The sequence below is a fragment of the Neltuma alba genome, unplaced genomic scaffold (assembly GCF_004799145.2).
Source record: "Neltuma alba isolate B1F8T4 unplaced genomic scaffold, ASM479914v2 tig00005059_pilon, whole genome shotgun sequence".
NCBI lineage: Eukaryota > Viridiplantae > Streptophyta > Magnoliopsida > Fabales > Fabaceae > Neltuma > Neltuma alba.
Window position 1 is genome coordinate 86,272 of NW_021633964.1, and position 13,177 is coordinate 99,448.

A 13,177-nucleotide genomic window follows, 5' to 3' on the forward strand; every position below is an offset into this window, starting at 1 on the left:
TTGAGCTTTCCGGTTATCTCTTCTCCTCTTTCATCTTGCCGGTGCGATCTGAACCTGACCTAATATGATTCTCTCCCCTCTTGTTATTTTGGTTTATTCTACAAAAAACATTTAATTTGTTACCAATAACTAATTTAATTAGTTTTCTTAATATTTATAAGTTAATTATCTAGTTTTTATATTGAACACTACTAAAGGTAGTGCTTACATTAATATGTTCTAAGTTTTACTTACAATGATTTTTTTTTTAACCAAAACTATATCAATGAGCTTTAATTTACAAGTAAGATATATCATTTAGCCAGTGCATTGATGCATATTTAACTGACACAATACTCTCAAGACTGGAAAGAGAGAAATGCTGAACAATTGGTTAAAGCATACTACAAAGACACATAAGAGAATACTAATATATATATGTATTTATATATATGATACCTAAGTACAGTAATTATAATTATACTAGAGTGAGCTTCGAAAACTTAAGATAAAATACTGTTCCTAACTGATGAACTGTGAGATTTACTATAATTTATATAGATTGATGATTGGTATATGTAGTTGATCTATGGGTGTTAAAAAATGATCTTTTCAAATACATTGACTGGTTGAAATGTGTAGTGTACGCGTATGATCGATGAGTGGACAAATATATCCGCGGGTTAAGGGACAATCTGCCCTTATTAATTGGAGTTCCAATAGTGGGCCATATAGCCCCATTGTTTTCAAGAGTCTTATTTAGTGTGCTTTGTTTGCATTCAAAACAAGATGCCAATGTTAGGTTTCCATTACATTAATTAACTTCACATGTGTCTCTGTATTTAAACTTGAAAAAATTATTCAGTGTATTGATATGACCGTATAAATAGCTAGTCACTACCTCCTTTTTCATCATGTCGATTCTCTTTTATGTAACGGTGCAACATGTTGGTAATTTTTAGCCAATATATTAGTTCTGGGTAATGATATCGTCTTAGAATATTAAATTATTATCACCTTAAACCGTTAATAGATAACACAACTTGTATTATAGTAATCAACTAATGGTCATGGCTTCTTAAAATTATTGATGTCTTAAATAAAAGCTCAAATACTTATTAGCACTGAGAGTTCTTGCCTATGTCAATTCAAAAATCTTAATTTAGTTAATCACTGTATATATATAGTATAATTGGCTAGAGGAGGATTAAAAAAAAACAGATTATATGTGCGAAAGGTAAAATAAATCTCAGACATAATACTATTATTATTTTGTATCATTTTTTCCTTTTAAACGGATAAAGGCGAGATTAAAACAATTTGAATTTGTCGTATAATTCATATTTCTTCTTCAGTGTTAAGTTGTGTGGGCCAGGTCCTGCATGTGCCACCATGTGCTCTGTCTTTCTCCCTACGCCCCACCACTTTCCTTCCTTCGACCACATAAATAATTCCCTTCATCCTCATTCTTCTTCTCATTCTCCTCTCTCTCCCCCCTCTCTTCCTGTATTTTACCTTCTTGGATCCATAACACTTCGTCGAACAGCAAAACGCATACATTATTTCATTTTTAATTTCTTGAGAATCCTTCTACTGTGCAGTTAACAGACAATTTTGGACAAGAGGTAAGCATTATGCTTTCGTTGATTTGCAAGCTTCTTTACCTGAACGCCCTAGTCATGAGTTCCATCTGTTAGCCTCCATTACGCTGATGCCAAATTTTCAAACTTTTTTCACAGAATGCAAAATCCCAGGTCAGAGAAGCTAGAATTTCTCCAGAAATGGATGGAGGGTATGGGAAAATGCACGTCCCTTAAGAAGAACATGAGCTTGTTAGAGAGGAAGAAGGCCATAAAAGTGTCAGCAGATTTAGCCATGGCTTCCACCAGAACTGAAAGCAAGTGTTGGAGCCGAGCCCTCATTGCCAATATTGCTTCCAGAGACCATAACAGCAAAGTCCTGACGGAGCACGTAATAGGCTCCTCGCAGTGCTTAAGGCTAAGAAAGGCTTTCACTTCTTCTTCATTTTCTCAGCTTAAGAACAAGAGGATGCTTAATAGAACCAGGAAGATCATGAAGAGAAGGCGCCGTACAGTTCGTAGTAGAGTGAAGAAAGTAGTGATGGCGGATTCTATTGCAAGGAGGCTGGTCCAAAAGAGAACAGAAATGCTAAAGAGGCTTGTTCCAGGTGGCGATCTTATGGACGATGATGTGTCCTTGATTGAAGAAACCCTAGATTATATTCAATCCCTCCGATCTCAGGTTCAAGCAATGCGCTGTCTTCTCGCCACTTCCCAGCTCATGAATTGTTCCTAAATTTACTCGCTATATATATAGTTTTATATACTCCTTTATATTCGTATAATTTTATATAAAGTTATAATGTATTGCCCTTGTTTTTCTTTTCTTCTCTGGGCAAAGCTAGGCAGATCAGTGAAGGAGAAAAGACTTTTTAATGGCGATGTGCATAGAGCAAAGATATGTACAATATTAAGTAAATCAAAGCTTTATTATTCGGAAGCCATTAATTAGTCGTATATATATGTGCCTGTGTTTAAGTTCTTCCAACTTCGTTCCCCCCGCGCCCCCCCCCCGGGGGGTGGATTTCGTGAGTCGTGTATTATTAAAGAAGAGCCAAGAACAAAAGTTACACCGAATGAAGTCTTATGCATATATCAACGCAATTTCATCAGTATCTGTACGATCGAGTGCTATTTACATACATATACAGTAATATTTGTGGTCCTAATTATAAAATCTTATTTGTAGACTATAAACGAAGTCTTATAATTAAGACGTAAGGTAGTATAAAATAATCTATACTACATGATGCTGCAAACGCATTCGCATGTAATAAGTGTATCATACTAAGAAGGCCACCTGGCCAGCTGATTAAACATAATAATGAGAGAGAGAGAGAATGTGAAGAAGCAAATAGCGAATCAATGTCACATGCATGCCCTTTAGAGTATTGCTTGTGCAAACTGTGTTCTTTTAGCTAATTTTGTTTTCAAGACCTGCGATCTGACATAGATTTTTGCATTATTGAGGTGTGTAAGACGAACCCCTGGATATGGTGTTGACGAAATATTCATATATTCAATTAAATTAATTAACAAAGAAACACTTTTTTTCACTTTAAAATACAGATACTGACATCTTTGAGGTTACAGAGCAAAATTCAAAACCTTAATTCTCCTTAACTTACAAGAAAACTTCTATACCGTTAGGTTACAAGGTGATTGGCAGCAACTCTATATTGCCCACCATTTATTTATTAATTACAGCTTAATGCAGTCTAGATATTGAACATTCAGAAACAGGAAAATTTTAATATGGATGAGTTCAACAACACCAGAAACGATCCTGTTAAATCCTTTTCGAGGTTGATCGAATATACATAATAACTATCCTCCACATTGACCACAAAAAAAATAAAAAAATTCAGTATCACAATAAATTTTTAAATAATAATTAACAAGCTTATAGATAGAGCATGATTGCTAGCTTAAGAAGTGAAAGCTCAGATTCTGTTAAAACGTTTTCAAATATGTGTGGTTTTATAAGGCCTGTAGTGCCCTAGTAATCTATGGATTATCTGTGTTGTCTTTTTCTTAATTAAAGGTTAGGTGCGCGCCCTGTCTGGGCTGGGCTACATGATTATTGCCGTTAATAATCAGATATATCAGAGGATTTGCATTGCAAACATATAACAATATCTGTTCGAAGGATTCTGAACGTAACATATTTTCCTCCATTCCATATTAGAAAATAAATTGGGTGGTAATGCTTTGGGGGTTATATATATAAAATATCTTTTTGCCAACTTTAGGGTTATATATATATGATCGTTGCCTATATCAACTTGAAAGTGCAAAATATACGTTTAATTATAATATTCATATAATACTAGCTAGAAGTGATGCTCGTTAAAAAAAAAAAAAGGGAAATAATAACCAGAATCTGATAAATTGGAGTTGTTAGAGTGGTTAGACTTATTTATGAAGCCGATGCTCCATGGATATTGGTGGAATATGGGATAAAATACAATTAGGATTATTTTAGATATTTAGTGCGCCTCCCGTTCTTAAAATTAGTTAATTACTTTAGATAAATTAAAGAATCTAAGTAAGTTATTAATTCTGAAAAAAATGGCATGATCTCTCTTAAAATTAGAGCTCTACATGGATAAGGTTGGATAGGGCCAAACTCTTACTTAATCGCCAACCTAAAAGATGAACGAGTTATATTTTGCAGTTGACTACCCGACCCTACTCGATGAAAGCCTGAGTAACCTTGAGTGAGTGGGTTGGGCTGGGATGGGGTTCCACATCCAAGTAGTGACATCTTGTTGTTTTCATTATGTGAAAATTTTCATTGCCAAACTCAATAAATAATATTTTGGAATTTAAATATATTTTATAGTTCTATAACTTAAAAATATTCTAAAAGAAGAAATATAAACACTATGCTACAAATGGACTTATTTATCTATCATTTCATATCTCCTTATAATTATATAATTGAACACAACTTGATATGTATTCACACAAAATCCATAATCAAATGTGTCAACAACTCAAGACTTAAAATATTAATTATACTGAATATTTATATTACATATAATGAATATACATATTAAATATGATTATATATATAATCTATGTGCAAGCAGGCATACTATGTCTGATGTCTGGCCCTACCAGACATTCTCAAAAAATGCCCAAATATTTTTCAAGCTGCTTTGTTAAGGTTGAGTTGAGCATAATTTCAATGGGTCCAAGTGGGCATTGCGGGCTTTTTGACATCATGAACACCTATATTTAAACTATTTATCTATGATATTAGATTAAATAACTCTTACCGTAAGGATTGGTGGGAGAGATATTTAGGTTGAGATTATTTGATTATCTTTATCATCTTATTATTATTTTCTTGGGATCTATGAATAGCCATAATGTTTCTCCTCGTAGGTAGACTTGATTGATTGAATAAAGTATATCGTATACTTTTGCCTCTCCCTCTCTTTCTACAGTAAAGCTGTGGGAAAAGAGATGACAAGAGAGCGTGAATGATAAGGAGCAGAGGCAGGAAGGGAAGAGTACTGGAATAGGAGAAGTGGGGAGGACGTTTGACTATCGACCTAAAGTGCGGAGGATGACTGGGGAAAGGGCGACACTGTGGGAGATTGGCCCAATTTGTAGCCCATGACCCATCCTTTTACACCTCCCCTACGCCCTCCCTACTCCTACGCCTCCACCTGCCTACTTCCCTACCTCCCTCACCATTCATTCCATTCCTTAATTTCGATCTTATTTTTGCGGTTCACTTTTTACATATTTAATAAAAATGAAGAATTTTTTTTTCTTCATATTATTAATTTTTCAATTTCAACTGTATTTATTATTGGTTCTGATACCAAATATGAGAACTAATTAATGAGTCTATTTTAAGGAAGAATTATAATAAAATCTCATTAAAAAAATAACTATCAAAAAATCCCAATGATAAGTGAGGAGTTGTTATTTCTTATTTTGAAACTTATCATTATAAGGTCTCAGTTGTCATTGATACTTCTCTGGTAAAAAAAAAAAAAGTTGTCATTGATACTTGAAGGCAATTATATTCTTTTTTTGAGACTTTATTACAATTCTCCTTTATTTTAATCCTAAATATAAGATATCAGTCTAAATTATCTCTCAAATGTATTAATGTAGTTTTTGCCAATGTTAGTTATAATACGTATGATTAGAAATTGTATTCTAGAAAAATCAACATACATTTAATTTGTTATAAATAACTAATAAAATTAATTTTTTTAATATCTGTAAATTAATTATCTAATTCTTATATTAGAAATTGAGAAAGTATAAAGGAATGGGTAAAGATTAAGAAGTCTATTTTACCAAAAAAATAAATTAAGAAGTCTAAGAATAATAAAGTAGAAATAAAATTGTACACTCTTATAAGTTTTTTAACGAGATGACTTAGAGAGAGGGCAAAAAATTTTTTCTCTCTAAATATCTCACATTCGACCACTTATTAAAAGAAAGGTAAAAAAAAATCTCTCGATATAATACTTTATGAAAGGAATCTGATCGAGAAAACATTATTAAGCGTTATTATGCTTTTTACGTGAAAATTATGACTCCTGCAAGCAACATTGAAAATTTTAATTTCTTGAATTAGATCATACATTTAGTACCATATCTTGATTTATAATTATTTTATTATTTTATGGTGATTGAAAAATTAATATGTTCTCTCTAATTTTTTTATAAGACATTTTAAAACTCGAAATTAATGAAAAGTGATTGAATTATTAAATTGTCTTAAAATAATTGAAAAAAATTTTAAGCTTCATTTTTATTTAAATCCATATGCATTGATAAATAAGAAAAAATCTACTGCATTTTGAACAGAAGCAACATTAAAAAGATATAATAAATACCTCATGTAAGAACTTATTGGGGGGAAAAATCATTAATCTCTCCCACTGTGTACCTTCTAAAAAGGACTCAAAATTTCAGTATTAATATAAAACCTCATTTGATTTTTATTTTGGTTTTAATTATAAGAATCCAATCCATTTTATCTCTCATATTTATGTTTTTTTTTCTAAAGTAGTCCCTCTAATAATAGTAGTTATAGCCAATAAATTTAATTAGTAAAAATGTTTTAGGAAGGACAACACTTATTTATTATAAATAACTAACTTAACTTATTTTTTTAATCTTCTCAAATAAGTTAACTAGTTATTATAATTAGAACCAGAAGTAGTATAACTCAAGATGTTTCATGGCTTCAAGGGACTCATCTACTTAATATCTTTTATTTATTGGGTATACACTTTACAAATATCTTGTATACTTCACACCAATGATTTTAAAACCAGACCAGATTGACCAGACCAGTGATCGGAGTATCAAATAGCTCAATTTCTAGTTAGAAGCCATTTCAGAGGTTGGGCCGTGTTGATTCGATAAGAACCGGCTTTTGAGCTAGAAATCGTCATTAAGCCGAAAATTAGAATGGAATTCAAAAACCAAAGGGGTTTGGAAGAAGAAGGAAGATGAAGAAGAGGGGGAGAAGGAAGAAGCAGCAAAAAAAAAAACCAGTGCCTACTTTTAATTTTTTCCTCTTTAATAATAACAGATATGGGGCAAAATGGTGATGAAAAAATTTGCTAACCATGGCCTTCCTATATGATCGAGCTCGGAGGAAGGAGAAAGAAGAAAGAAGAAAGAAGAAAGAAGAAATACGGGGAAGACGGAAAGAAGTGAGAAGAGGAGTGAAAATAAACACACACAAAAAGGCAATCATCAATACTCTCTTTCTTCAGCCACTTTACTAGTATTTCTGCTGGTTTTTTATTTTCAATGTACATAAATTTAATTTCACCTCGCCAGCTAAACACATTCATCGACACAAATGAATCCTTTCATTAATCTTTGACATTTCGAATGACCAACCAGCATCTTTTTAAATTCAAAATATTTATGCATTTTCTTTTTCCCCCCTTATTTTTTGATTCTTTGTGTTTTTACTTTTATTAAATTTTTTGAAATTTACACATTGTTTATTTAATTTTTACTTTTATCTGAGATAAAGATATGCAGTTTTAAGATATGTTATTCCCTTATAAGTTGTCAATTTATTATAAAATTAAACTACTTAAGTTTATTTTTAAATTATTTGACAACTTAGTATTCTATTTTTTTATATATATTAGTACATAAGTATCTAATATTATTTTTTATTTAATTATTATATCACCGGTTTGACCGCTGGTCTGACCGGTCTGACTGAATGAACCGTGACCTGTTGGCTTCTCTAGTTAACATCCGATCTGGCTTTTAAAACATTACTTCACATATAATAACTTTTTTTTTTTTGGGTCAAACGATGTCTCTTCATTATTGGGTAATGCCACGAGAGTCGGTTGTCTCGTGGCCCAAAAAAAAAAAAAAAAAACAACTCAGTCTTTGCACTCCCCAGAAATGCCCAATCCAATACTGCAAATGAGGCCCCAATGGTTGCAATCGATGTTCATATCTGTTGCTGTCCAATCTCCCTCTTTACTTTCACAATATCAAAAATCCAATGTGAAAGGCTTTTTTTTTTTTTTAATAATATCTATTTTTATGATTCACGAGATTTTAAATATTGTTATAGAAGTCGATATTAAGCGCAAGATATATTGAGTTTAAGACATATATGTCCGGTGCGAGCTGTAGAAGATCTATCTTTTGGCCAAATTTTCTTTAGTTATTGTATTCTTGGAAACAGCCTTAAATACGCATAAAAAATTACGAATAGGTTATATCAATATAAAATATCGTTCCCTTCTAAATGTAGGGGCGAACTGAGGAGTTGTTTTAGTTTTTAATTGTGATGCTTTAAATTATTTTATCCTTCAAATTTATTACATATATAAATATTAAGGGAGATTTATATTAATAGGAAGTTTCTAATACAAATTATTAAAAGAGTATATTAAGGAACTCAGTACAGTTGTTTTTTTATCAATAACTAAATTAATTTTATTAATGTAAATAAGTTATGTAGCATTTACATTTAGGACAGGAAGAAGTATAAAAAGTGTAAGGATTCATAATTTTTTATTCTTGTTATGGTTTGTTTCTACCAAAATTTAGTATTTATTCAGTGCGCTTTATACATAATTTGAGAAATATTACTTTCGGTCCTTACCATAAGAGTTACATGTTTTTGGTTGAAAAAAGAAGAAGAAGAGCTTATTGTGAGTTATAGTTAATCCTAAATATAATATGTTAATCCATTTTATCTCTTAAATTTATAATCTTTTCAAAGCATCCCTATTAATTATACATATTAAACAAGTTTTCATTAAAGAATGCACATGATTAAATAAAGTAGTTTAGAGAGACAAATACATGTTTGTTTGTTTGTTTGTTTGTTTTTGAGCTGAGACAAATACATATTTGTTACAAACAATTAATTTAACTAATTTTCTTAATATATATGAATTAATTATCTAACTTTTATATTAATGATCGGAGATAGTAATTTAAATTCTTTACACCTTATAAATAATATGATTGGTTAAAATCTTTTTATAGTGTGTATATATAGATTGCTTCATTAGATGAAAAGATACCCAGATTCCTCCCAATCCACACCATAAGTACCTCAATTATAAATCCAAATATTCTCTGGGTTCTCATGACTTTAAAAAGCAGCCTCAATTTTTAATGATTAAATTAGGACAAATACATTGATCTCAGAATCTTTGTTGGTGGTCCTGTTAGTTACAAAACACAATTTAGGAGACACTCTTAAGCATCTAACTCATAAAGTCTCTGCTTGTCACATGAACCCCAATCAGCAAAATCAAGCCTTTCTAACAAATTCTTTAATGAAAGAAATCTTAAATATAGTAGACTCAACCGTTGGGTTATTATCGATTATTAATCAACAACATAAGCAAATCATATTATTCGCAAGTCATAAATAATAATACTCCCTATAATAAGTCCATACATAACCAATAAAAATGTGCAATTTGTAGTTTTAAGGGGAAATGACTAAAAAAGAACTTTGATACTGGAAATTCAAAAGAAATGACCAATATGGGGAATGACCAATATGCAATTGCGTGACCAAGTTTTTTATTGTTTATTTTTAGTTCCCAACATGCTATTTCCAATTCATAAGTTATATCCCAATAACAAGTTTTGATCACCAATTCAGAAGTTATCATTTTCAATTCAAAAATTTATTTTCGAGTTTTATTATTGTTATCTTCAGTTCACAATTTGTCTTTTCTAATTCAGAACTAGTGATTTTTAGTTCAAAAGTTGTTAATTCAGGTTTTGTATCTTGTTAATTTTTTCACAGGCTTTTTCTCTTTTTCTATCATTTTGAAGTGTTAGCTCTCTTTTGAAATTTTCTATATTCAAGCCTTTTTTTTGGTCATTTTTCCTAATTTTAATCTAAATTTTATTTAACACATTTCACAAATTAAAAATTTCAGTCTCCTCAAAAAACTGTTTTACAACAACACACACACACAGAGCGCAAGTACTTTCCTAATTAAATTTGACAGGTCATTAACATGATGATCTTCGAGGAAAATGTACTATACGCCATATAGAATACTACCAACTTTATGTGGTTCTTTTCAGACCACAGAAAAGCTCTAATCTTCATCGTGCTTATTAAACAAAGAACATATGTGCGTGTGTGTATGCTTCTTGATGGTTTCATTATTCTAATGATCGAATATAGACTGTAATTATACCCTGTCTGGTGCCTTCTTTTTCAGAGTTCATCATATCAATCATGCACGTCTACCTCCTTTACATCAACAATATTGGCCCATCACCGTGCTTCCTCATCATGCCCCTCCTTTGCCTTTTATTTCTGGCTTGTTTTTCTTGGATCCGAATCTTTCGAGTTTTGAATATCTCAAGTTTATCAACTTAAAGTATTAATGATATTTATTACAGTTACAGCACAGGTGTTCTCTTCAATTTTGGTAATTTTACTATTGTGGCTTCGGCAAAAGAATTTCAATCTCAATGTTTGATTTTCTAGTTTTGGCAGTATTAATCGGTCTCCAAAAGTTGTGTTGGATCCCAACTAATTTAGATCGAGTTGGGTTTTAAATCACGTGAATTTAATGTAAAGTTCTCCAAGCAACAAGTTTATCTAGACTTGAAATCTTGCTTAAAGGAAATATTAATAGCTCAAATTTGTTAATGTGGTGGCACTATATAACTCTGGCATGGGGGCATATCATTTTATCATCTAAAAGATGTTTCTCACTTATCCCAAGTCCTTGGCTTTCATTTAATGATGCCAGAAACAAAAGGTCCCTTTGAGTCTATACTCTATAGAGAGCCCACAATGTTCTATTATGGCTGCCTGTGTTTGGTTCTCTAATCTCTCAATGTTGAGGCCTTGTCTTCTTCCATCAGAATCTATCTGCCATGTACTCAGCTCTTTCAATCCCAAGTAGAATTAGGCCCCTTATTTGCAACCCACTAATGTCACACACACGGTATATTATAAATTTGATGTTTCCTATTGATAGACTGATGCAGTATCAATATTTATTAATGGATAGCTTTACTGTAGTATCTAAATGAAAATTCAAATGAAGATAATATGCTCATATCTAAAAGGACCTTCCCAACTTTAATGTCTCATCCCTGCAATTCCTGTCCTCTAGAAACTTCAGGGTATGTTCCCTTGCAGCTGTAGGACGCTTAACGTAGCCACTTGTCCAGTGGATTCATATGTACGATGTACACTGTCACTTTCATTTAGCTGATGCAAAAAATTCAAGGAGTGGGCCGATATGATCAATGGCAATGATGAAAAAGTTGCCATTTTTTTTTCTGCAGCTCTCTTTGCTGACTTTATTATTTACAAGCCCCATAAAAATATCTTGATTATTGGGGTTGGTATGTTGCATTATTAAAAGTCTTCTATTTCTTTTATACTTTGGGGGATTTGGAGATCAGACTATTGATAAGCTTGTGTTGTGACTAAGAAGCATGTCTCTATAAATATGCATGCATTGTTGCTTATACACGCATTTCTGAAACTGTACACAGCTCAGTTCTTCATCAGCCAAGATCTTATCATCATGGCTTCCAACTTCAATCTATCTCCATCAGATGCACATCCAGAGACAATGGATCTTCTGTCACGTGCGTGGTGCAACTTCGCTGTGCAAGCTCTGCAACCAGAGCCTCAAGATGGATTGTCACTTGTCCTAGCTGATAACCCAATGAAGCCACTGGAGAGCAGTCCCACAGCTAGTCCTACAGTGAGTCAAACTGTTTGAAATCAGTTTTAACACACACACCCACGCCTAGTTCTATATTCAATTCAATATTGTAAATATGTCTGAAACAGATGGAAAAGAGTGCTAGAATGGACAATGCAGATTTTGGGTCTCTCCCTGGATGGAAGTCTAATGATGTGAAGGTAACTGGAATTTTGTTTGCTCATGGAATAACATATGGATCATATTGAAAAACTTTGCTCATGTTTTCTTTTCTTTTCTGAATTTTCAGTCATGGATACGGATGCAGCAAGCAATGCATCCTGAGTTGAATTACAACAGCTACTTCAGAAAGAAATGGGTATGTCATCTGCACATTATTAACTAACCTCAGTTGTTTAGACTTGAACTTTACGATCATGGTTCTGTCTACTATGAAGCACTGATATAACACACGAATGCCATGCTTATCAGTAATATCAAGTTTTATTATCCACTTTATGGATTTTTTTGTATAAGTATTATGATAAGAGTTGAAGAAAGGATTAAGTGAGTATGAGACTCGTTATTTCCTTATCTTAGAACATTATGTGCAATGGTTTATATCTTGTAGGGCTGACATGTATGATGATACAGCTGCAGTGGATGATAATATTGTATTTTCAAGAGGCATTGATAGATTTTGTTTTGTTCTCTGCACATAGATGCCGTGGAAACAGATAATACCCACTGAAAATGTGTCAATCAAGAAATGGTTTAAAGAAATAAAGATGAGGAGGAAAGAGAACACAGAGAGTACAAACAGCAGAAGTGCTGCAGCAATATCAGTGGCTGGGGTGGCAGCTGCTTTAGCAGTCATAGCTGCAGAAAAACTCCAAGGGAGGCCGATCATCTAACGCTGACAAGGAAGCAGCAGTAGCTTCTGCAGCGCCTTGGTCGCAGCTCAGTGTGAAAAAGTTGCAGAAGCAATGGGGGCAAAGAAGGACCAACTTAACAGTGCAATTAGTTCAGCCATGACTGGTACAAGTGCAAGTGACATCTTGACCCTCAGCCTCAGCTGCCACATGTAATTTTCTTATCTTGATGCTTCTTTTCATATGCTTTTCTAATTTTCTCCGGTATTTGTACTAGGACTCTTAATTGAGAAGGTTGAACTACCTTGTTCCTCGTCCCTTGCAGCCTTGTCTCAGAGTTATTGTAACTTATCTGAATCCTTGTGGTTTTCTAAACCAGAATTGGCTTTTAACAAACTTGGCATTGCTAAATAGATCAAAGTATGATGTTGATCCAGTCAAATAGAAAGAGCTGTTTCTTAGCTATCAAGCAGTTTAACTATACCGCTTAGTGATAAAGGCTTGTACCTGATACAGTGGTAACAATTTTTATCAGTTTCCTTCTACTTTGACAAGTATCAAGAAATTA

General features: G+C 32.5%; 1 protein-coding gene and 1 pseudogene across 1 annotated transcript; both read left to right on the forward strand.

Annotated features, from left to right (window-relative positions):
* The first annotated feature begins 1,521 nt into the window (after positions 1 to 1,521).
* On the forward strand, positions 1,522 to 2,326 carry LOC114746565 (transcription factor IBH1-like 1). Its single transcript, XM_028934779.1, has 2 exons — positions 1,522 to 1,604; positions 1,719 to 2,326. Exon 2 carries the CDS (start codon positions 1,720 to 1,722, stop codon positions 2,293 to 2,295), a length of 576 nt encoding a protein of 191 aa, XP_028790612.1. The 5' UTR covers positions 1,522 to 1,604; position 1,719; the 3' UTR covers positions 2,296 to 2,326.
* Positions 2,327 to 10,430: 8,104 nt separating this feature from the next.
* Positions 10,431 to 12,825, forward strand: LOC114746559 (uncharacterized; annotated as a pseudogene).
* The last annotated feature ends 352 nt before the right edge of the window (positions 12,826 to 13,177 follow it).